The 26,097-nt window shown below is 43.8% G+C and overlaps 1 protein-coding gene across 2 annotated transcripts in view; it reads right to left on the bottom strand.

The window, feature by feature from the left end:
* Positions 1-26,097, bottom strand: part of PHIP (pleckstrin homology domain interacting protein) — a 944,985-nt gene that overhangs the window by 360,393 nt on the left and 558,495 nt on the right. For both annotated transcript variants that reach the window (XM_029595577.1, XM_029595576.1), the window contains exon 23: positions 22,994-23,113. In XM_029595577.1, coding sequence (XP_029451437.1) covers positions 22,994-23,113 — 120 coding nt within the window. The remainder of the gene's footprint in view (positions 1-22,993; positions 23,114-26,097) is intronic.

Raw genomic sequence — 26,097 nt, 5'->3', positions numbered from 1 at the left:
AGGTAAGCAACTCTGCTTTCTCCCAGGACACACAGGATGGTAGTCCTCACATATGGGTGAATAGCAAGCTACAGGCTGCCTCAGAAGAATCCAGGCAAGCACCCAACATATCCAACAAGCACAACAACTGGAGTGCTGTTGGCAACAATGAGGCAGCCTGAAATTCACAGCGGGTTGTGGTAGACGAGTTGGGTTGTCATACTTAGTATAAAATGCTAAGAACAGATAGGCCAAAGGCAAAGTACTGTCGTTTGGCCTTGTACATGTAATAGTGGGTTGCAAAGGGTGGAGAGAACTCTACAACGCAGGTGTGCATATGTTGGCAGTCGGTAATGAACAGAAGTGTGTCACTGACTTTGCTATGGTCGTGACGAAATGCCTTCATTCGTCTCTGACATGGAAGGTTTGCTTGCTGATGGCAAAATCTAACGCATGGTGCAGAGTAATGAAGATGGGCTGCCCATCCACTACAACTCTAGGCTTGTTTTATTAAAGGGACAAACAGTTGGGTGGATTTTTGATGGAATGTGGAGTGTGCATATAAAATGCAAGTGCACTCCCATAGTCCAAGATATGTAAAGTTGAGCACTCAAGTGAGTGTACAGACCTGGAAGAGTATGGAAGGAGTTAGATGGAATCATTTACCTTCTGAGGAAGGAATGTAGGTGAGTGTGGAGAAAGACCATGTCATGGAGTAATAATGGGTAGGGTGAGTTGCCACGAAAAGTCGTAACTCACCGATTCTGCGAATAAATAGAATGGTTACAAGGAACAACGAGGTTCCTTGTTAAGTAATTTAGATCGCAGGAACGTAGTGTAAGCACAACAGTATAGTGCTATACCATGACCTGTGGCCACAGAAGAAGCTGAGATACACTTGTCACAATCAACTCACCAAGGGTGGAACTATTATGGGGCATCCCTTATATATATATATATATATATATATATATATATATATATATATATATATATATAGATATATATATATATATATATATTTTTTTTTTTTTTTTTAAATATAGGAAAAAAATAGCACTAAAGTGAATGCGAGTTCACGAGGTGCTTTAATAGCATAATAGGTGCAATGAGGACATGAAGGGATTAAATTCTTCGGTGTATAGCACAAGGTAAACTCTTCCGTTAAGAATTCGTTATTAAAGGCTACCATGAAGCTACGAGGACTTGAGAGACGGCAGTAGAGGGATGGAAAGTCAACTTGCCGTCGGCTAAATAAGTCCATGATTGTCATGGAGCTTTTGTCCTGGTGTAGCTTCACGACAGTCTTGCTATGAGCAGCATTTGAGAGCATGCATATAGCAGACCTATGTTTCAGAGATGGGTGAAGGCAACCATGGAAGGTTCTCTTTGGTCCCTGTGTTGGGAGCAGAAGCGTCCATTCTGCAATTTAGGGTGGACGCAAGAACCGATGGTCAGTTGACGGCATCGGTGTAGAATTCTGTTTGCAATACAGGGATTCAAGGATCACTTGTTGTACTGGAAATGTTGGCTGAGTCGGTTGTCCAATGCAGTCACTGTGCGTGCCAGAAAGTGGTGCGCAGCACAATGGAGCGCCATAAGGTGTAGGCTCAAATTTATGTAGTCTTCTGGTGAAGCCAAGAAGAGCTTGAGCTGCATTGTGCATTCACTCATTGGAATGTAACGTGGTGGTCTATGAGAATGAAGACCATCCTGCTGGAGAGGCTTTCCATGGATGTACAAAGGACATTTACTCATTCGGATAATAGAAGGACTAGGGGGCACTCCATGAAGTTAGCAAGCCGCACATTTAAAACTAATTGGAGAATTTTTTTTTTCACTCAACGCACAATTAAGCTCTGGAATTTGTTGCCAAAGGTTGTGGTTAGTGCATTTAATATAGCTGGGTTTAGAAAAGGTTTGGATAAGTTATTGGAGGAGAAGTCCATTAACTACTATTAATCAAGCTGACTTAGAGAATAGCCACTGCTATTACTGGCATTAGTAGCATCGGATCTACTTAATGTTTGGGTACTTGCCAGGTACTTGTACCTTGGATTGGCCACTGCTGGAAACAGGAGGATGGGCTTGATGGACCCTTGGTCTTACCCAGTATGGCATTTTCTTATGTTCAAATCAGTTATGGGAGCCCCAACTCCAGGTGAAACCTCTGGCAACTCCCGGATCATTCTGAGAAGGACCGGGCTTAATAAAATCAGACGGAATCAAGTCTCCCTGAGCCTCCAATCATTGCTGACAAGTTAGAGGGGATGCCAGGCTGAGATGTTCAAATATGGCAAGCAGCACAAGGGGTAAGGCGCTTAGGCTTCTTTGCTATCGCGCCATAGTCATTCATCAGTACGCTCCACACAGGCATCTGGGAACTGTGCGCTCAGCTGTGCTCACAACAAACATGTGTAAAAAATAAGCACTCAAATATGTGCACAATAATTAGGCATCTAATGCACTATTCAGGTAGACATACAACTTGACCGCTTGCCTAGGTGCCCTTAAGTGCACTACTGGCACCCCCATGCTCCCAATTGAGTGCCCAACTAGGTACATAAATAGGTGTACAACCAGATGCCCAGCCGGGTGTATAAGCACGAACCAGTACCTAAAGAGGGCACTCTTATGCACAGAGAAAAGCACTCGAACACCACTGTAGCCTACCAACAGGCGAACAGTCTAAGCCTGAGTGCAGGCCTAGCCCAGAAAGCAGAACAACCCGCCAGTCTGCCGGAGTCCCCAAGCTCCCCAAGAAGAGGGATTAGATGTCAGATCAGCACGCCAAGTACGGAGAACGGAGGGGAGAAGAATCCCTAAAATCTACTGTCCTTTACCTCTCTCTTTAACTGAGCTCAGTCCGTTCTGTCCGAGCACAGTGTCGGTCTCTGGCTGCGGGAGGAGACGGCATATACCTTCACCGTTGCACTTGGCTTCTTGTATCCGCTTGCCTTTCAGCTGCGTTTTTTTTTCTTTTCAGCTAAGACCAAGCCAGCAGAAATCAGCTACCAGACCAAGGCACTCATCTTAGGGAAGGATCCGAAAATATCACCTCAGGAAACTCGACTGAGGGAGGGACCATAAGGTATCACCACAGGACAGCAGAACAATAAATATTTTTCTTTTTCTATAAAAACATTTTTAACACAATCCCCAGGAGGGAAATGAACGTCCATCATCTGTTGGAGAATGAGAATACTGGCAGGATGATGACAGTGCAGGGGTATATATACCATGACATCAGCTTTTTTCTGTCTCCATCTGCTGGTAGAGGTGCATAACCCACTGGCCATAGATCCACCTATCTGAATGCTAAGAAATAGAATTCTTACAGCCTTCAACAAGGATTACTGCTGAAGAGTACCCCTTTTGAACAACCATGACTTTTCAAGGGTCCGCGTATAAGATAGAATGGATCCAGATCCTCCATAAGAATCGGGCCTTGATGTAATAGACCTTGAATCCTGGATAAACAGTAGAATCAACCTGCATTCTCGTCAGATCTGCATACCATAGTCTTCCTGGTCAAGCCAGTGTCACCAGAATGACTGACAATTGGCCCTCTAACCATCTCATAGTCCTGCCTACAAGAGACCAAGGAAGAATACAGAAAAGCTCTCTCTTTGGTCAAAGCTGAATCAGGGCATCAAATCTGTTGGAGCACCACTCTTCAATGGCTGAAGAACCTGTCTGTCTTTGAAAAAGCATAAGGACTAGCAAGTTAGATGCAAACACTGATAAGTCAGGCAAAATAAGAATTTGAAAAAAAAAAGCTTGCTATGAAGCCAAAAACTCTGAAAAGTTTTAATTACAATACATCCAAAGCAGGAAGCCTGTGAGTTTGTTGGTTAAATGATGAAGGAGTAAGGGAAGACAAGGCCACAGCTTCCCACACCTGGGACCCACTCAGGCAATCTGGTTTGCAGGATATTCACAATGAATATGCATGAGAGAAATTTGCATATACTGACTCTCCATGATATGCAAATTTATCTCACGCTTATTCATTGTGAATATCCTGAAAACCAGATTGCTGGTGAAGTCCCCAGGTGGGTATGGCTGACAGACTGAGTTCCTCAGGTCAGGTTTGGGAAGCCCTGCCATGGTGGAAAGACTAATTAATTCTTTGCTTCAGTGTTTATTGAGGAGGAAGATTTGCATGCCGAAAACGGTATTTAATGGTGATTTGGAAGAGCTGAAACAAATCGTGGTGAAGCTGGAAGATCTTAATAGGGTAAACTGACAAACTAAAAAGAGTAGCAAATCACCTGAATCAGATGGCATACACCCCAAAAGTTCTGAAAAGAACTCAAAATGAAATTGCAGATCTTTTACTAGTAATTTGTAACCTATCATTAAAATCATCTTTTGTAGCTGTAGATGGGAGGGTGATCCGGGATACTGTAGACTAGTGACACAGACATCAGTGCAAGGAAAAATAGATAATATTTTAAAGAAAATAATCAGGGAACATATATATAGACATGGTTTAATGGGTCACAGCCAACATGGATTTACACATCGGAAGTCTTGCCCCACCAATCTGCTACTTTTTTTTTTTTTTTGAAGGGATTAATAAACATGTAAATAATGGTGAACCAGTGGATGTAATGTAATTGGATTTTCAGAAAGTTTTTGACAAAGTCCCTCATGAGAGTCTCCTGAGAAAATAAGAAATTCATGGGATAGGCAATGTCCTACCGTGGACTGCAAACTGGTTAAAAGGCAGGAAACAAGAAGTAGGACTAAACAATTTTCTCAATAGAGGAAAGTAAATGGTGGCATGCCCCAGGGATCTGTACTGGGACTGGTGCTTTTTAAAATACTTATAATCTGAAAAGGGGACCAACAAGTGAGGTAATCAAATTTGCAGATGACACAAAATTATTCAAAATTATTAAATCACAAGCAGATTGTGGGAATTTGCAGGTAGACCTTGCGAAATTGCTCAAACAAATGTCAGATGAAATTTAATGTGGACAAGTGGAAAGTGATATACATTTTCGCTGCAGCCTCATCTCCGAGGAACTCACCTTGTCGGCCGCAGGAGCTGGGAGAGGGGCCCGCGCGACCGGCGCTTGAGCCCACCGGGGTAAGGCCTTCCTCTCGCCCTACCGCCGCTGGACCCCCGCGCCGACCACGTGGGAGCCCCAGCTCGGCCCTCGATCCGCCCACTGACTACCCCTGTGCTATCGCAGCCAATTGCTGCCGCCCAGCTGCACATTTAAAATCTTAGGCGCGATCTGAAGCGCCATTTCGCCGCAGCCTCATCTCCGAGGAACTCACCTTGTCGGCCGCAGGAGCTGGGAGAGGGGCCCGCGCGACCGGCGCTTGAGCCCACCGGGGTAAGGCCTTCCTCTCGCCCTACCGCCGCTGGACCCCCGCGCCGACCACGTGGGAGCCCCAGCTCGGCCCTCGATCCGCCCACTGACTACCCCTGTGCTATCGCAGCCAATTGCTGACACCCAGCACTCATTTAAATCTCTGACTCGCTCCCTGGCATCTCGCGCCGAAGGAGCGCGACAAAGGGGCCTGCCCCTTTGTGTGCCCCTTCGTGCTGCCCTTGAGGGCAGCACATTCATTACCAACTTGCTTCCAACGTGCCTCCGCTCTCCAAGTCGACCTTCTTATTCCGGTCCCTCACCTCCAAAAGCGCAGCTCTCTAGAATGTATCCCACCTTCCCAATACCTATTCTTCAACACGGCCTACCCTCATCAGGAAAACCAAACAACCTTTACTTACCATCAAACAAACAAAGCCCATCGACAAGCTCTATACCGCAATCTAAAATCACTCACCCCAATTCTGATAACACCAGTCACACAACTCTTAGGCCTCACTTTATTCACACTTTCCTTACTCAATGCACAATCTCTATCCAAGAAATCTCTAATCCTCAACGACTATCTCCTAGATGCCAAGCCAGATATTTGCGCAATTACGGAAACCTGGCTTAAACCCACAGACATAGCAACAATAAACCAACTACCCACATCAACTTACGACATCTTCTCCCTCCCTCGACAGAAAAAAAGGGGAGGACGACTCCTATTTGCATCCAAAAAATACTTCGGGTTCACCCAGCACCCATGCAAATCAGACTCTAAACTAGAAATTGGTTTCTTTACATCGGAACAACTACAAATCCTACTCGTTTACGCCCCCCCCGGGCCTCCTAGAGACAGACCCCTCCCCTTTAGTAGAAATAACCACAACTCTCATCAATTTGGATGCCCCAGCAATTATTCTAGGAGATTTTAATCTGCATGTGGACAACCCCACCCTCTCATCCAATTGTGAAACCTTTCTCACAGCCCTATCTGCCCTGGGTTTCAAGCAAATAGTTAACAAACCCACCCACAAAGCCGGCCACACGCTGGACCTTATCTTTATCAACCCAGGTATCAAGCATTCATCTCGCCTTAAGAGCAAGAAGATCCCCTGGTCTGATCACTCACTTATCTCAACCTCATTCTCTCTGAAAAAATATACCACACCTAAGGTGCCCTCATCATCTTTCCCATACAGAAGATCCTGTGCCACCGAGGACCTTAGCTCTCACCTAGACTCTCAACTACCTTCCATAGATCTTTCAAACCCAAACACAGCTCTCAGCTCCTGGAATACCATCACAAAATCCATAGCCAATAAATTATGTCCACTAGCAACCAAAAAATCACTCCCAAACGCCTCCAAAAGACAACCATGGTTCACGGAAGAATTAAAAAAGCTAAAACAAAGTCTAAGACAGAAAGAGAGCAACTGGCGCAAATCCCCTAGCACCAATACACTCTCCATCTACAAAGCCACCCTCCACCAGTACAAGTCCGCTACCTCAAACTCCAAAAGGGACTTCTATGCATCCAAGATTCACCACCTGGTCTTCGACGCAAAAGCCCTATTCGCCTATGTCTCTAATCTAACCCAAATTAACCCCCAGGAGATTCCCAGTGACCTAGCGCAAACCAAAGCTGAAGAACTCGCTCTACATTTCTACAACAAAGTCAACTGCCTTCTAACACAATTGCCTTCTAATCCCCCCGATCCTACTTCCCCCCCCGACTCTTCTGCAACCCTCCCTCAACAAAAATGGTCTGGAATCACTTGAACCCATCTCTACCTTAGAGATACAAGCTCTTTTAAGGAGAATGAAACCCTCCTCCCACCCATTGGATACTATTCCCACTAAACTGCTCTTGGCTATCCCTGACTCCATCGCCAAATCACTTGCGGACATCATAAATTGCTCGCTCTCCCAAGGATCATATCCTGACGACCTCAAATTGGCCTCCATTAAACCCCTACTCAAGAAACCCAACTTGGACACTAAAGACCCTAATAATTTCCGCCCCATCGCCAATCTTCCATTCATAGCTAAGATTCTAGAAAAAGTTGTAAACACTCAACTCTCCGACTACCTTGAAGACAACAAAATTCTATTCCCCTCACAATACGGTTTTCGCAAATCAATGAGTACAGAATCCCTCCTCATCTCCATGTCAGACTTCATTTTAATGGGCCTTGACAAAGGTCAATCCTTCCTCCTGATTCTACTGGACTTATCAGCGGCCTTTGATACGGTCAACCATTCCACTCTCACATCCTTACTGGCTTCTATAGGTATCTCAGGCACCGCACTCTCATGGTTTAAATCTTTTCTCTCCAATAGAGGCTTCAAGGTTAAGATACAGAATAAGGAATCATCTCGAATGGACTCTTCCATAGGAGTCCCCCAGGGCTCCTCGCTGTCGCCTACACTCTTCAACATTTATCTCTTACCAATCTGCCAACTCCTCTCCAACCTTAACCTCAAACACTTTCTTTACGCCGACGATATCCAGATCGTGATACCCATTAAAGAATCTTATATGAAAACATTGGATTACTGGGAAAATTGCCTCCTTCAAATTAAACGCCTCCTATCCAACCTAAACTTAGTTTTAAACTCCTCCAAAACCGAACTGCTGCTCATCTCCCCAGATAACAACAACTCCATCTCTAATCTTCCGGCTATCCCTACTACCACACAAGTGAGAGACCTAGGAGTCTTAATTGACAACCGGATGAACCTTAAAGCCTTCATTAACAGAACCACCAAAGATTGTTTCCACAAACTCCAAGTTCTGAAAAGAATTAGACCGCTCTTCCACTTTCAGGACTTCAGAACTATTCTATAAGCTATCATTTTTTCCAAGATCGATTACTGTAACTCTATCCTTCTGGGCCTCCCTTCCTCCTACACTAAACCACTTCAGATAATACAAAATGCTACAGCAAGATTACTGACAAATTCCAGGAGAAGGGACCACATAACTCCAATCCTAAAAGATCTCCACTGGTTGCCAATTCACTTCAGAATCCTCTACAAATCTCTTTCCATAATATACAAAACCATCCATCTACATATTCCACTCGACTTACAAGTCCCTTTCCAAATATACAACTCCTCCAGACCAATTAGAGACACACTCAGAGGATCTCTTCAAGTACCTCCTACTAAAACCACCAGACACATCACTTTAAGAGATCGGGCCCTCTCAACAGCCGGCCCCACCTTATGGAACTCCATCCCTCCCGACCTCAGACAAGAACCTAGCCTCCCAACTTTCAGGAAAAGACTTAAGACCTGGCTGTTTAAACAAGCATTCCCGGACACCAACTAATTCTCACACCATCAACCAAACGTTATCCAGCCAGTCCTACTAGACGTTATCCAACCAGTCCTACCGCCTTCTCCATGTAAATATCTATAGCTTATATTATAGATATTGTAAATATCTTTATCTAATGTAAATATCTTTATCTAATGTTATCCTCTCCTTTTTTTCTTCTCTTCTCCCAGTTTTAATTCCCTTGTTATTTGTAACTGCTCACTTCCACAGGTTACTCTGTTGTTCATTGTACACCCCTGTTATATGTAAACCGGCATGATGTGATTGTATCATGAATGCCGGTATATAAAAATCTTAAATAAATAAATAAAATAAATAAAAAGTAAACCAAACTGTGGAATTTGATGTTATCATGGACAATACCTTGAAATCCTTTACTCAGTGTGCGGTGGTGATCAAAAAAGCAAAAGAATGGAGAAATATATTCTCACCTGATAATTTCATTTCCTTCAGTCCAGCCAAATCCTTATCTAGGCCATCTTACAGTAATTCCAGTATCACTGGAACCAAAAGCTCCCTTTACTGCAATTTTCTTACCAATACACCAGTCCTCAAAGAACCTCCAGATTGTCACATATGCCTTCTTTGGAAGGCAAACCCTCTCAAGGACCAAGCTGTAAAACAAATTGAGCCAGATCTTAGTGCTCTTCTGGACCCTGGTACAGCAGGCCCCAGATCTGGTGTAACAACCTGTCCAACAGTCCAACAGTCTCATCAGATCTGCATACTACGAGCACATCGGTTAATCAGGTGCTCCCAGAATCACAATTCCTTGATATCTGGAGGTCTTCTGTACCAAAGGAGGGACACACGTAGAGGAGACTCTCTACCAGACAGACTTGTACTAGGGCATCCAAACCAGACTCCTCCTGCTCTTTCCTGTAACTAAAAATGCTGTTCACTTTTCATTTCAGCTGGGCACCATCAGATTTATTATGCTTTTCCTCATCTGGTCAAATATAACCTGTAACGACTCTACTCTCTGGGATCCAGAACATTGCGACTGAGAAAGTCTGGTGGCAATTTCTCATCTCTGTAAAGTAAATCATGGAGAGAATCTGTGCAAACCTGTTTATGATGCCACCTAATGATTTCTAGTTCCTCCTTGTTAGTTCACATACGCCTTAACCATCACATTGCCCAACAAGATCCTGACAACCTGATCCCAAAGAATAAGAGTAAAATGTATGAGTGCCAACTGAATCGCCCTGGTCTCCAAGCAACTGATGGACAACTACACTTCCTTCACCAACTAAGTGCCCTGAGCCATGAGACCTGACAATGGGCATCTCAACTGATCAAGCTGGCATCCAACATTTCCGGTCACACAAGAAGGAGCTTCAAGGTCCATGCCATTCACCAAGTTCTTGATACTAACCATCAGTCCAAACTCATTCTGGTTTGATCTGGATTGGAAAGCTGCACTGAGGAGTTCTGGGATTGCGGAGACCACCAGGACAGAAGGCCCTTTGTAATGTCCTCATGTGTGCTCTTACCTACAGCATGATATCCAACATTGCTGCCAAGGTCCCCAATGCTTGCTGATAACACCAAACCATGGGCTTTCACATTTGCCTTTTGTGAAGACATGCAAAATTGGTGACATGGATTGTTGCTGCCATGAAACCTAACATCTTCATAGAAAGGAGAGCAAAGATATCTTTGGTCCTTGATCCGCTGGATTAGTTTCGATAATTTCCCTATTTCCAGACTGACCCTCTAGAAGGCTGATTATTTGAGATGGTTTCATGTTGGATTTTTAGAGATTAATTAGGAATTCTAGGGATTGAAGGTTACACATTATAAGAAGAAAGGACGAGTGAGCTTCGCAAAATAACTGGATGAATAAGAGCTAATCATGCAGTTACAGGAAGTAAAAAATATTGTTTTTCCTTAAGTGAGGAGCAACAACTGCAAGGCATGCTGTGAAAACTCTGGGTAGTACAGAGAAGTCAAATGGAAGAACATGGTACTGTTAGTGTTCATTTTGTATAATGAAACATAGCCTGTGAGTCTTTGAGAATTAAAATTGGGAGTGTGAGAATTTTTAAGGTGTAGGGAACCATGTCTGCTGTTGCTTTCTAAGAGAGTTAAGGTAGTATTAAAAGAGTTATCCTGAAGTCTTCTCTCTTTACGTATTTGTTGAGATTTCATAGGCAGGTTCTTCAGAATCAGAAAGAAACTGGAATAAAACACCAAGTTACTTTCTTACAGTGGAACAAGCCCCAATGCACTAACTAGAAAGAGGCATGAAAACTCTTGCTGAAGCAGCATGAGCTTTTGTGTTCTAAGCACTGCCTCATTGGAGGATGTCTGGGGGAAGTAGATTCAAGATTCAGTCTGTCTCCTTGATGAATAAATTTAAGGTCTTGTCTGTTATTGAAGACCATGCTGCATAGAGAGAGGAATATCGAGTAAGAAAAGGGAAGTGATTATTCCCTTGTACAGGTCCTTGGTGAGGCCTCACCTGGAGTACTGTGTTCAGTTCTGGAGACCGTATCTACAAAAAGACAAAGACAAGATGGAAGCGGTACAGAGAAGGGCGACCAGGAAGGTGGAGGATCTTCATCGGATGACGTACGAGGAGAGATTGAAGAATCTAAATATGTACACCCTGGAGGAAAGGAGGAGCAGAGGCGATATGATACAGACTTTCAGATACTTGAAAGGTTTTAATGATCCAAAGACAACGACAAACCTTTTCCGTAGGAAAAAAATCAGCAGAACCAGGGGTCACGATTTGAAGCTCCAGGGAGGAAGATTCAGAACCAATGTTAGGAAGTATTTCTTCACGGAGAGGGTGGTGGATGCCTGGAATGCCCTTCCGGAGGATGTGGTGAAGACCAGAACTGTGAAGGACTTCAAAGGGGCGTGGGATAAACACTGTGGATCCATAAAGTCAAGAGGCCGCCAATGAAGAGTGGGTGACTCGCCAGAATGATGGCTACTGCCTGGAGACAATACCCTTATTCAATAAACGTACACATGCTTACTGTGACTCCAACATCGTTCTAGCTTCAACAGCAAGAGGAAATGTGGAATAAAGGATCTGCACTCACAAAGGGGGGAGTAGCTGGCTTGTTACGGCGGTTACTACCCCAAACCAAATAAGCCTGTTACTTCACTTTCGATGCATATCCAGCATGGCTCTCTGCTTCAACAGCATGGGAGAAGAATAAACTGATACTTCAAGCATATCCAGCATAGCTCCCTGCTTCAACGGCAGGGGAGAAGAAAAAAGGATTCGCACTCACAAAGCGGGGAGTAGCTGGCTTGTTACGGCGGTTACTACCCCAAACCAAATGTGCCTGATACTTCACTTTCGATGCATATCCAGCATGGCTCTCTGCTTCAACAGCATGGGAGAAGAATAAACTGATACTTCAAGCATATCCAGCATAGCTCCCTGCTTCAACGGCAGGGGAGAAGAAAAACAACCAATAAGGGCTGTATAACACAGTCTGAGTAAAACAAATAAGCATGGGTGTAGCTTGCTTATTGCGGCGGTTACTACCCCTAACTTATCAAGCTAAATATTTCACTTGGATGCAGCTCCATCACTGCTTTCTACATTAATGGTGGGGGTGGAAGGGAAATAGAACCAAGAGCTAAGAGAAACAGATAAGTATGAGAGAAAGTGTGTGAAGCTTGCTGGGCAGACTGGATGGGCCGTTTGGTCTTCTTCTGCCGTCATTTCTATGTTTCTATGTTTCATTAAAAATGCTGAAGCTTTTCCTCCAGCCAGAAGCATGTCTAAGGTTAGCAGGGAAGATTTTTCAAACTCATAGTCAAAAATTAGGACTGTTTTGGTCCTTATCTATTGTAGAGGCTTTGGTAGCTTCCACTTTCTCATATGCGACTTGTTTTGATGCTGCTGCTGTTGCAAACAAGGACAAGGATATGGTATTGCTCTTATCTTCTCTGCTTAGGACAGTATCTCTGAGACCTAAAAAAGCAGTTTATAAGATTGATAAATATTGTCTTCTATGGATTTGTGGTTGACCTTTCTGGAAATGGAGGTTTGATCTGCTGTAGTGCTGAAAGAATAAGCAGAGTAGTATAATGATCCTTAACATCTACCATTTCTGGAAATTGCTAAGGTGGAATAGTGGACTGGGTATCGAAGTTCAAAGCCATGGTGTCCAAAATAGGGGTCGCTTTCTCTAAATGGAGAAGGCAAAGGCGGTAACTTGGACAGATCAGTTAATTATTTATAAAGTCTTCCCACAACTTTTTCAGAAAGGAATGCTGATCCATTGAAGCAGAAGGAAATGCTGAAAAAAACCCACCATCTGATTCAGGGACTAGAAATGGAATTTTCCTCGGCAAAAACTGCTTTTTGGCAGACATTTTGCTAGAGTATTTCTTGTCTTCTAGGTCTGCTTGGTGCTAGTGAAAAAAACATTGGACCAAGAAAATGTATGTGCCAACAAGGCACTAGCACCTATGCTAGACCATGGCATAGCAGACTCAGGGACAGCATCAATGCCTATGCCCATTTCCTTTCTATGGCATGCTCCTCTGACTACTTCTCTTTGTTCACTGCACTGATAATCGTCAGTGCTCGAGTGTGGGAGCTACCTCTTTTTCTCTGTGCTAATGAGAAAAAGCATTATTTACCTCACTCAGAGGGAGAATGGAACTTGTGCCAAGGATGTGCTGAGTCATGACTCCAACCATAATAGGCTTCTGCCTTTTTTATCTGAGTAAAAATCCCTCTACAGATGTAGACACTTATTTTCCTAAACAGGAGTGATTTTAAACAAAATCACTATTGAGGGACATGTAAGCACAACTGGCACAATTAGTATATCATGAGAAGAATTTAGACATCTTACACAACAAATCTATGTTTACGTATCTTATAGTTTTTGTTGATTATATATTTATCTCTCTCTAATTGTTTCTTAGTTTAAATTCTGTACTGTCTTCCATTGCCCAGGTTTTACGCTCCCTGTTTAATGTAACTTTACTTTCTACCTTGATGTTAATTGGTTTCCCCTCAGTTACATTGTAAACCGGTACGATAAGACCTAGTCTTGAGCATCGGTATAGTAAAAGAAATTAAATAAATAAAATAAATAACAAATACGGAAGCCTATCACAGATATTTTCTTAAAACATTTAGGACATCTTTTAAAGCTCCTCTCAGTGTTTCCACATTCCAGTGGAAACACTGAGAGGAGAGGATCACCTTGCTGGTGGCTGAAAGGAATCAGTAAGTTTTTGCTTGAGACATTGACATTGACTTTTTTAAAAGTATTGGGGCAAAGTTAACTATTTGGGAATATTATTTAGTGTGTTTGTGTCTTTAATAGTCAGGTAGTGAATAAACAAGTTAGACTGTTTGCATTTTTAAATAGTCAGTCAATAAGGTAGCAGTAGGTAGGCGGTGAATACACAAGTTAGACTGTTTGTATTTTTAGTCAGTCAATAAGGTAGCAGTAGGTTGGCAGTGAATAAACAAGTTAGACTGTTTGTATTTAGTCAGTCAATAAGGTAGCAGTAGATAGTGTGTTTATTTTTTAAAAGTCTGCCTGACTATTAAAGTGTCCTCCAGACTTTTAAAGAGCTAAGTGTTTTATTTAATAATAACTGAGTGCATTGTATTGAAAAACAAAAAAAAAAAAAACCCACAAAAAAACAACCCCACAAAAAAGTAGCCAGAAGCTAGAAATAAGCTAGGAGCAGTATATACCAAAGTAAAAAAGTTGAATAGTTCAGCTCAGTTACTCACCTTGGAAAGGTGTTGAGGTAGTGTGATTAGGTTTGAATAGGGAACAACATTTGTTAATCAAGGGAGCTGAGAGTCACTCAGGCTGACTAACTAAATTCCCAACCCACCCACCCCAAGCTCATCCCTTAATTTATAGGCAGGTGCCACTTGCACAAAAAAAAACAAAAAAAACCCATCAACAAAAACTTTATTGAGAATTCGATCAGACCCCAGTAGGCCACTACCAGACATATAGTGAATTCACTAATACATTTAAAGGAACTTAGACACATTCCTACTCCCATAGCAACCTAAAACTTAACTAGGAACTGATCAAAATTGAGATGAAGGCAGCAGTCCAGCAGCAAGAGGGGGGCTTCCCAGTCTTTTGCATCGAGTGTCACATGTATGATTTTTTACCCACCGGTGAGAAGTTGTACATGTGCATGCGATGCAAAGAGCTCCTGGCTCTCAGAGAACGAGTCCGATCTCTGGAGGCTAGAGTGGCAGACCTGGAGGAGCTGAGGGAGACAGAGAGGTATATAGATGAGATCTTCAGGGACATAGTAGTCCAGTCCCAACTTCAGACTGGCAGCCCTGGTGCTGCCTTGGAGGAAGGTGGTCTCATAATGGGAGAGCACCAACCAGGTGTAGCAGGAAAGGATCCTGTAGCAAGGACCTGCTCTCTAGGTGATGCATTGTCCTTTCGCACTGAGGATATCTCCCCAAGGCCTACTGCCCAGGAGGGAAGGGTTAGGTCGGCTGTCATAGTTGGTGATTCGATTATTAGGAATGTAGATAGCTGGGTGGCGGGTGGGCGTGAGGATTGCCTGGTAACATGCCTACCTGGTGCGAAGGTGGCGGACCTCACGCGTCACCTAGATAGGATTTTAGACAGTGCTGGGGAGGAGCCGGCTGTCGTGGTACACGTGGGCACCAACGACATAGGAAAATGTGGGAGGGAGGTTCTGGAAGCCAAATTTAGGCTCTTAGGTAGAAAGATTAAATCCAGAACCTCCAGGGTAGCATTCTCTGAAATGCTCCCTGTTCCACGCGCAGGTCACCAGAGGCAGGCAGAGCTCCGGAGTCTCAATGCGTGGATGAGACGATGGTGCAAGGAAGAGGGATTCAGTTTTGTTAGGAACTGGGGAACCTTTTGGGGAAGGGGGAGTCTCTTCCGAAGGGATGGGCTCCACCTTAACCAGGGTGGAACCAGACTGCTGGCTCTAACCTTTAAAAAGGAGATAGAGCAGCTTTTAAACTAGAACAAAGGGGAAAGCCGACAGTCGCTTAGCAGCGCATGGTTCGGAGAGATGTATCTTTAAAGGATACTAATGATGCATTAGAATTAGGGCATCCCGACAGTGAGGTTCCAATAATTAGAAAAGTAGTCCAAGTGCCTGTAACTAAAAACTCACCTGAGCTAAAAAATTCTGACTTATCCCTATCAATTAAAAAGCAGAATAAAAATACAAACAAAAAACAAACTTTGAAATGTTTGTATGCTAATGCCAGAAGTCTAAGAAGTAAGATGGGAGAATTAGAATGTATAGCAGTAAATGTTGACAGACTTAATTGGCATCTCAGAGACATGGTGGAAAGAGGATAACCAATGGGACAGTGCTATACCGGGGTACAAATTATATCGCAATGACAGAGAGGAGCAGTCGGGAGGAGGTGTGGCGCTTTATGTCCGGGATGGCATAGAGTCCAACAGGATAAACATCCTGCATGAGACTAAATACAAAATTGAATCTTTATGGGTAGAAATCCCTTGTGTGTCAGGGAAGACTACAGTGATAGGGGTATACTACCGTCCACCTGGTCAAGATGGTGAGATGGACAGTGAAATGCTAAGAGAAATTAGGGAAGCTAACCAAATTGGTAGTGCAGTAATAATGGGAGACTTCAATTACCCCAATATAGACTGGGTAAATGTATCATCGGGTCACGCTAGAGAGATAACGTTCCTGGATGGAATAAATGATAGCTTTATGGAGCAATTGGTTCAGGAACCGACGAGAGAGGGAGCAATTTTAGATCTAATTCTCAGTGGAGCACAGGACTTGGTGAGAGAGGTAACGGTGGTGGGGCCGCTTGGCAATAGTGATCATAATATGATCAAATTTGATTTAATGACTGGAAAAGGAACAGTGTGCAAATCCAAGGCTCTCGTGCTAAACTTTCAAAAGGGAAACTTTGATAAAATGAGAAAAATTGTTAGAAAAAAACTGAAAGGAGCAGCTACAAAAGTAAAAAATGCCCAAGAGGCGTGGTCATTGTTAAAAAATACCATTCTAGAAGCACAGTCCAGATGTATTCCACACATTAAGAAAGGTGGAAAGAAGGCAAAACGATTACCGGCATGGTTAAAAGGGGAGGTGAAAGAAGCTATTTTAGCCAAAAGATCTTCATTCAAAAATTGGAAGAAGGATCCAACAGAAGAAAATAGGATAAAGCATAAACATTGGCAAGTTAAATGTAAGACATTGATAAGACAGGCTAAGAGAGAATTTGAAAAGAAGTTGGCTGTAGAGGCAAAAACTCACAGTAAAAACTTTTTTAAATATATCCGAAGCAGAAAGCCTGTGAGGGAGTCAGTTGGACCGTTAGATGATCGAGGGATTAAAGGGGCACTTAGAGAAGATAAGGCCATCGCGGAAAGATTAAATGATTTCTTTGCTTCGGTGTTTACTGAAGAGGATGTTGGGGAGGTACCCGTAATGGAGAAGGTTTTCATGGGTAATGATTCAGATGGACTGAATCAAATCACGGTGAACCTAGAAGATGTGCTAGGCCTGATTGACAAACTGAAGAGTAGTAAATCACCTGGACCGGATGGTATACACCCCAGAGTTCTGAAGGAACTAAAAAATGAAATTTCAGACCTATTAGTAAAAATTTGTAACTTATCATTAAAATCATCCATTGTACCTGAAGACTGGAGGATAGCAAATGTAACCCCAATATTTAAAAAGGGCTCCAGGGGCGATCCGGGAAACTACAGACCGGTTAGCCTGACTTCAGTGCCAGGAAAAATAGTGGAAAGTGTTCTAAACATCAAAATCACAGAACATATAGAAAGACATGGTTTAATGGAACAAAGTCAGCATGGCTTTACCCAGGGCAAGTCTTGCCTCACAAATCTGCTTCACTTTTTTGAAGGAGTTAATAAACATGTGGATAAAGGTGAACCGGTAGATATAGTATACTTGGATTTTCAGAAGGCGTTTGACAAAGTTCCTCATGAGAGGCTTCTAGGAAAAGTAAAAAGTCATGGGATAGGTGGCGATGTCCTTTCGTGGATTGCAAACTGGCTAAAAGACAGGAAACAGAGAGTAGGATTAAATGGGCAATTTTCTCAGTGGAAGGGAGTGGACAGTGGAGTGCCTCAGGGATCTGTATTGGGACCCTTACTGTTCAATATATTTATAAATGATCTGGAAAGAAATACGACGAGTGAGATAATCAAATTTGCAGATGACACAAAATTGTTCAGAGTAGTTAAATCACAAGCAGATTGTGATAAATTGCAGGAAGACCTTGTGAGACTGGAAAATTGGGCATCCAAATGGCAGATGAAATTTAATGTGGATAAGTGCAAGGTGATGCATATAGGGAAAAATAACCCATGCTATAATTACACCATGTTGGGTTCCATATTAGGTGCTACAACCCAAGAAAGAGATCTAGGTGTCATATTGGATAACACATTGAAATCGTCGGTTCAGTGTGCTGCGGCAGTCAAAAAAGCAAACAGAATGTTGGCAATTATTAGAAAAGGAATGATGAATAAAACGGAAAATGTCAAAATGCCTCTGTATCGCTCCATGGTGAGACCGCACCTTGAATACTGTGTACAATTCTGGTCGCCGCATCTCAAAAAAGATATAATTGCGATGGAGAAGGTACAGAGAAGGGCTACGAAAATGATAAGGGGAATGGAACAACTCCCCTATGAGGAAAGACTAAAGAGGTTAGGACTTTTCAGCTTGGAGAAGAGACGACTGAGGGGGGATATGATAGAGGTGTTTAAAATCATGAGAGGTCTAGAACGGGTAGATGTGAATCGGTTATTTACTCTTTCGGATAGTAGAAAGACTAGGGGACACTCCATGAAGTTAGCATGGGGCACATTTAAAACTAATCGGAGAAAGTTCTTTTTTACTCAACGCACAATTAAACTCTGGAATTTGTTGCCAGAGAATGTGGTTCGTGCAGTTAGTATAGCTGTGTTTAAAAAAGGATTGGATAAGTTCTTGGAGGAGAAGTCCATTACCTGCTATTAAGTTCACTTAGAGAATAGCCACTGCCATTAGCAATGGTTACATGGAACAGACTTAGTTTTTGGGTACTTGCCAGGTTCTTATGGCCTGGATTGGCCACTGTTGGAAACAGGATGCTGGGCTTGATGGACCCTTGGTCTGACTCAGTATGGCATTTTCTTATGTTCTTATGTAAAGCCCAGCTTCACTTTGAACATCTTGAAAAACAAGATGTCAGACTCAAATTTGTACAGAAAATCTTGGCACATGCCAAAAGAAACAGAATGGTACCACTATTTTTTTTTTTTTTTTTTTAAGGAGACTCACTAAAAATAAAGAATAAGTGAAAGAAATGATTGAAAAAGAGGAAAAGAGGAAAAAAACAATGTGCAGCTAGAAAATTCCAAGAGAACAATTTACATCCGATCACAAGAGTGAAAAGAAAAAGAGGAGATTCAAGCAGCAAGTGGCTGTGCAGGAAGGTCTGCCCATGCTCAGAAGGACCTTCTAGGTTTTTCTGAAATTTAGGAGACCTTTCAATTTCAGTTCCACCAGATGGCATCATCCCACTTATTTAGCTGATATTATCCTGCTTGACCGTATTGTAATTTTTTCTTTTGCCTTAGATGTTTATACTTTATTTTGTTATATTGTGACATGCTGGAAGTGTATAATTTAGATGTATGGTAGTTGAGAATGCACAGTGAGCTTGGGTGTGCTGTGTGGTAGTAGAGAATGGATTGACTATTCAGAAAGCGAGAAAGAAGATGGTGGGTTGAACTGGAGAGTGCAGCCAGAGGGAAAGGTAGAGCTCTATTTCCATATGTGGAAGTAAAGAGTGGACTAGACCAGTGGGTCTCAACCTTTTTTTGGCCGGGACACACCTGACAGATGGTTCTCACATGCGTGACACACTGAGCATGTGACCGTCACGGGGCTAAATGTAAACATGCACTCTGCATCCACAGGAATCCCCTCAACCCCCCGCAATGAGTACAGAGCAGATCTAGGGCATTACCCTGTACAACTCGCCATACAAAAAAAGATATTCTGGTTCTGATGACATCTCAGTAAAAGCAAAACAAACTCCCTTTACTACCAGGCACAATAGCCCTTCTTATGAAAAGACAGTAATTTACCACTAATGCATATCCTATTGAGAAAACACAACAAATAAGATTGATACAAAAGCCTACATGCTAGTAAAATATCTCACCTCTGTCACACATCCAGAACTGACCTTCACCAAGTACAGAAAGACCACACATTATAAATATGGAGACAGAAACTGGAATGGAAAACCAAAAAAGCCACTCTGCATGCAGTGCAAACCTAGAGAAATGGAAAGAGAAATATAGCACCTAACATAGTCCCAGGATCTGCAATAATGCACACAAACTAACCCGCACAAAGATACACCTGTATTATGGAACACACTCAACCAGTAACAACCCTATCTAAGGAATACAACTATTAAACCAGGCCCTAAACACTAATACATTTCCTATTGGGAAAACAGAATAAGCCAAGCTGCTATAGCGCCCCACACAGAAATAATTGTAAAGCTTTACTAAAAATGTTACAAAACAGCTGCTGAACAGAATATCCAACAATTAAAAACTCATAAAAATTATTAAAATATGTCCAAATATCAATAAAATATTTCAAAACAGCAGACATCGCATAATACCCAATAATTAAAATGGCAATCAAGAAAAATAAATTTAAAAAGCCACCTTTTCTTACCCTCTCCAGCAACTCTCCTACTCCTTTCCCTTCCAGGCCAATAGCACTCACAGGAAGCAGCAAGGGCTGCTGAAGCTCTGTCCTCACAGTCCTCTTCCTTAGCGCCCACAACCAGTCACTCACACACATAACTCCAATTAGACCCCCACGAACAGTCTCGGTCTCTCTCACCTCCCTGACCAGTCTCTCTCTCAATCACACTCATGGTCTCTTATATACAAGCTCTCAATCACACACAAATGCTCTCACACCCACACACACCAGCTCTCACCCAAGCACCCATTCACACCCACACACACCACCTCTCACCAAAGCACCCATTCACACCCACACACACCAGCTCTCACCCAGGCTCTCATTCACACACAGACACCCCAGCTCTCACCCAGGCACTCATTCACACACAGACACCCCAGCTCTCACCCAGGCACTCATTCACACACAGACACACCAGCTCTCACCCAGGCACCCATTCACACCAGTTCTCACCCAGGCTTCCATTCACACCAGCTCTCAACCAGGCACCCATTCACACACAGACACACCAGCTCTCACCCAGGCACCCATTCACACACAGACACACCAGCTCTCACTCAGGCACCCATTCACACACAGAGACACCAGCTCTCACTCAGGCACCCATTCACACACAGACACACCAGTTCTCACCCAGGCACCCATTCACACCAGTTCTCACCCAGGCACCCATTCACACCAGTTCTCACTCAGGCTCCCATTCACACCAGTTCTCACCCAGGCTCCCATTCACACCAGTTCTCAACCAGGCACTCATTCATACACAGACACACCAGCTCTCACCCAGGCACCCATTCACACACAGACACATCAGTTCTCAACCAGGCACCCATTCACACACAGACACACCAGCTCTCAACCAGGCACCCATTCACACCCAGACACACCAGCTCTCACCCAGGCACCCATTCACACCCACACACACCACCTCTCACCCAGGCACCCATTCACACCCACACACACCACCTCTCACCCAGGCACCCATTCACACCAGCTTTCAGCCAGGCACTCATTCACACACAGACGCACCCGCTCTCACCCAGGCACTCATTCACACACACAGACGCACCCGCTCTCACCCAGGCACTCATTCACGCACACAGTCGCACCCGCTCTCACCCAGGCACTCATCCACGCACAGACGCACCCGCTCTCACCCAGGCACTCATTCACACACACAGACGCACCCGCTCTCACCCAGGCACTCATCCACACACACAGACGCACCCGCTCTCACCCAGGCACTCATCCACGCACCCGCTCTCACCAAAAACTTCTTCTTCCTTCGCTGCAGGGATGGGCTCCAGTTCCGCCGCGGCTTTACTCCGGCGGGCCTTCTTTTTTCGCCACCGCGGGAATGGGCTCCCGTGGTGGCCTCGGTCGGGTTTCCTCTTCGCCGCCACAGGCTGTGGCGGCCTTGCTTTGTCGGGGTCAGGTCTCCTCTTCGCCGCCATGGGAATGGGCTCCCATGGCGGCTTTGCTTCGTCGGGGGTCGGGTTTCCTCTTCATTGCGCGATCTTGCTTCGTCAGAGTTCAAAATTCCTCCCTGCCTGCCTCACCGGCCAATCAAAGGCTTCCTCCCTTCTTCCTACTCCCACTGGTAGGGAGGAGGCTTCCGATTGGCCTGCGCGGGGGCAGGCAGAATGAAGGAGGCTTCCCATTGTGTAATGGGGGTAGGAAGAACGAAGGCTTCCAATTGGCCCGCGTGTGCTGGAAAAAGGCAAAAGGAAAGTAGAACGGGGTAGTGGGACACCGGGAGACGCGACACACCTGGCGGTGTTTGGCGACACACTAGTGTGTCGCGACACACCGGTTGAGAAGCGCTGGACTAGACAATACAGAGAGAGAGAGGGTGCAGAGCTGAAGAGTACAGAGAAAGAGGGGACAGAACACAGTTCTCATACAGAAAGGAGTAGAGCTGGAGAGTACAGGAGGAAGAGGGCCACGGCTCAATTTGCAAACTGACTATGCAGATGTGAGACAAATTTCCTTTTTATTGTAGGTAGACAGATGGTTTTTTATTTGCCCACCTGGAGATGTTGTAAACAAGTGACTAATAAAGTAATAAATAAAAAAAACAAATCTTTGTAAACACTACTACTTCTAGCATGTCAGCAAAAGTATATAGTACTATGTAACAGGCTTAAGGTAGATGCTTCTTAGCAATCATACTTTATCAACTAGAAAAAGGCCATGAAAACGAGCAATAAAGCACTGTGGTATAAACAGTTAATTCATAGAGAGGTGATGTGAAAGGGACTCTCAGAACTCAAAAGGGTAAACCTTTAAAAGAAAATGTCCCGCAATTTTTTTCAAGGGCAAATTTTATTTAAAAAATCGGTGACTATACAAGAATTGTGAAAACATATGTTAAAAGTTTTATGAATTTCCCTTTCACTTCACCTACATATGAACTGATGAATTACACCCACTGTGCTTTGTCACCTCAACATTTTATATCTGAATTAAGGCTGACACAAAAGCAATTTGAAAACATACTCCTGATAAAACTGAGAACTAAAACCTTTGTATTTACCCAAGATAATGCATCACACCTGAAAAATAAACCTACCTCATCACCCATTTGTGGTACAAAAGGACAGCGTCTAGGCGCAGTATCTGTAATCCATACAGAAGGAAGCCATTCTTCCAGAGTCATGCCTTGTTCTGTAAGTTCACCAACAGGTAACGTCTAACAAAAATAAAAATGGAGATACAATAGCATCTCTACTGAAACTAGAAAATTTGTCAAGCTATTTTTTTTGCCATAATTCATAATAAACAATTTTTTCTCAAGAGAAAGCCATAAACTTGAACAGAAAGCAGCCTTTAAATGCATCATCTGTAGGGAGAAATTTAATCTTACTTGTCAATGGAGAAATTATTTACCTGATAATTTCGTTTTCTTTAGTGTAGACAGATGGACTCAGCATCAATGGGTATAGTGTGCTTCTGATAGCAGTTGGAGACAGAGTCAGATATCAATCTGACGTCAGCACTACATATACCCGTGCAGGAAGCTCTGCTCTTCAGTATTCATCTCGAAAAGCAATAGTGGATATATGTGTGTTTGGATAACTTGATTAACTTGGTTAACTTGATTAACTTGAGCTAGCTGACGTGAATTGTAGATGGAGACCGCCAGTGTTGTCAACCGAGAAATGCCAACATCCAGTAACTATGGGTGTCTTAACTAGGGTTAATAGATTCACAAATAATATACCCGTGTTTACATTTTAAATATTTCAAATTTTATTCCTTATATTATTTAAAACACATAAAACATACCCTATTATGTCAAAACATTCATACCTCATTCATCTTAACATCATACAATATACAATGTTTTAAAATTAACAATACATCACTATTTCACTTAAACATCCAGCTCATAAATGTTACAGAAATATTGCAACAGTCCCTAATTACAATGTAAACAATTTATTTCAAAGACACTTTTGTAACAAGTATTACTATGCCTTAGTGTTCCCTAGACTTATCCTATTTCATGTGGCTTTCAATTAACTCCTTATTAAACAGATATCCCTTTTTAACCTTATTTAACAGATGTCCCTTCAATATTAGTTCCTTTTTAGACAGATGTCCCTTGTTAACCTTATTTAACAAATGTCCCGACAGGAAGCTCCTGTTTCACCCGTTGGTTTCTTCAGGGGATTTATTCTTATGCTCACATCCAACGACTTCCAAATAATGTCTTCTTAGACATACACCTCCACTTCCAAATCAAAGTTTATTGGGGAACCTATATTTCAGTCCTTACATAGTATCTTCCATTTCCAATTCCTCTTTTGCAATTATTAATTTCATTATTGTCATCTCCTTACTTTTTTCACTGAAGCCATTCCGTATTGTCTGCACTCTACTCACATATTCATACCAAAAATTGTTTTCGCCGAACCACTATCTTTCCTTCCACTTACAACAGAAACCGCAACGGCTTACCCTCCTTCCATCGGCGAAACAACGCCGCGACTGCGCACACCAGATGGGTAAGCCAGACTTAACTAGGGTTAAGTCTGGCTTACCCGTGGCTTGCCTTGCTCTCGGGGATTGTCACCAGAGGTTTTCGTATTTTGAGGCAGCTGTGGGCAGGATACTGAGTCCATATGTCTACACTAAGGAAAACAAAATTATCAGGTAAGTAATTTCTCCATTTCCTAGCGTGTAGCAGATGGACTCAGGACCAATGGGATGTACACAAACTACTCCCGAACCGAGCGGGAGGCTGCCCGTGGCCCACTTAGTACTGCCCTTGCGAATGTGGTGTCCTCCCGAGCCTGAACATCCAGGCGGCAGAACCTCGAGAAGGTGTGAATGGAGGACCATGTCGCCGCCCGACAGATCTCGGTGGATGACAGCATCCTGTTTTCTGCCCAGGACGCTGCCTGGGCCCTTGTGGAATGGGCCTTGACTTGTAGAGGTGGAGGCTTGACTGCCTCTACATAGGCCGCCTTGATTACTTCTTTGATCCAGTGGGCTATGGTTGCCCGCGAGGCTCCTTCCCCTTGTTTCTTCCCACTGTGAAGTACAAATAGGTGGTCCATCTTTCGAACGGATTCCGATCTTTCCAGGTATCGGTCTAGAAGTCTGCCGCGTTAAGATGGCGTAGACGGCGTGAGTCTTCCGAGTCCTAATGCTCGTCTGGAGATGGCAGCGAGATGGTTTGGTTTAGATGGAAATGAGAAACCACCTTTGGAAGGAAGGAGGGGACAGTGCATAGCTGTATGGATCCCGGTGTGAATCTGAGGAACGGTTCCTGACAGGACAGTGCTTGAAGTTCGGATATGCAGCGGGCTGAACATATTGCCACTAGGAATGAGGTCTTCAAGGTCAGTAGCCGTAGGGACAGACCGCATGTAGGTCTGAAAGAAGCTCCCGCTAGAGAGTCGAGTACTAGGCTGAGATTCCATAGGGGCACCGGCCACCTTAGAGGTGGTCGGATTTGCTTGACCCCTCTCAGGAAGTGGGAGACGTTTGGATGGGAAGATAGACTAATGCTGTCCACTTTGGCTCTGAATCAGGCCAGTGCGGCCAGTTGAACCTTGATGGAACTGAGGGACAACCCCTTCTTCAAGCCGTCCTGCAGGAATTCCAGGATCATGGGAATTTTGGCTGTCCGCGGGAGGATGCCGCGGTCGTCACACCAGGCTTCGAATATTCTCCATATTTGTATGTACATTAAAGATGTGGAAACCTTGTGTGCTCTGAGCAAGGTGTCAATCACTGCCCTCGAGTATCCGCTCTTCTTCAGGCAAGTCCTCTCAATGGCCAGACAGTAAGAGAGAATCGAGTTGGGTCTTCGTGGAGGATCAGTCCTTGCTGGAGCAGGTCCCTGTGTGGGGGTAGACACAGAGGGTTCCCCGCCAGAGGACTTTGCATGTCTGCATACCATGGCCTTCTTGGCCAGTCCGGGGCCACTAGAAGTACTAGCCCCCTGTGGTGGTCTATCTTGCAGATGATCCCGCCCAGTAGTGGCCATGGAGGAAAGGAATACAGTAGGTCTTCCTGTGGCCAGGTCTGGATGAGGGCATCGATCCCCTGGGATTGTGGTTCTCGTCTGCAGCTGAAGAAGATGGGAACTTGGGCATTGGACTGGTTTGCCAGAAGATCCATGGCTTGTGTTCCCCATCGGTTTACTATCAACTGGAAGGCTGT

This window comes from Rhinatrema bivittatum, chromosome 3 (genome assembly GCF_901001135.1).
Source record: "Rhinatrema bivittatum chromosome 3, aRhiBiv1.1, whole genome shotgun sequence".
Classification (NCBI taxonomy): Eukaryota; Metazoa; Chordata; class Amphibia; order Gymnophiona; family Rhinatrematidae; genus Rhinatrema; species Rhinatrema bivittatum.
The sequence above is the reverse complement of the archived record's forward strand: the minus strand, read 5'-3'. Positions and strand labels throughout refer to the sequence as shown.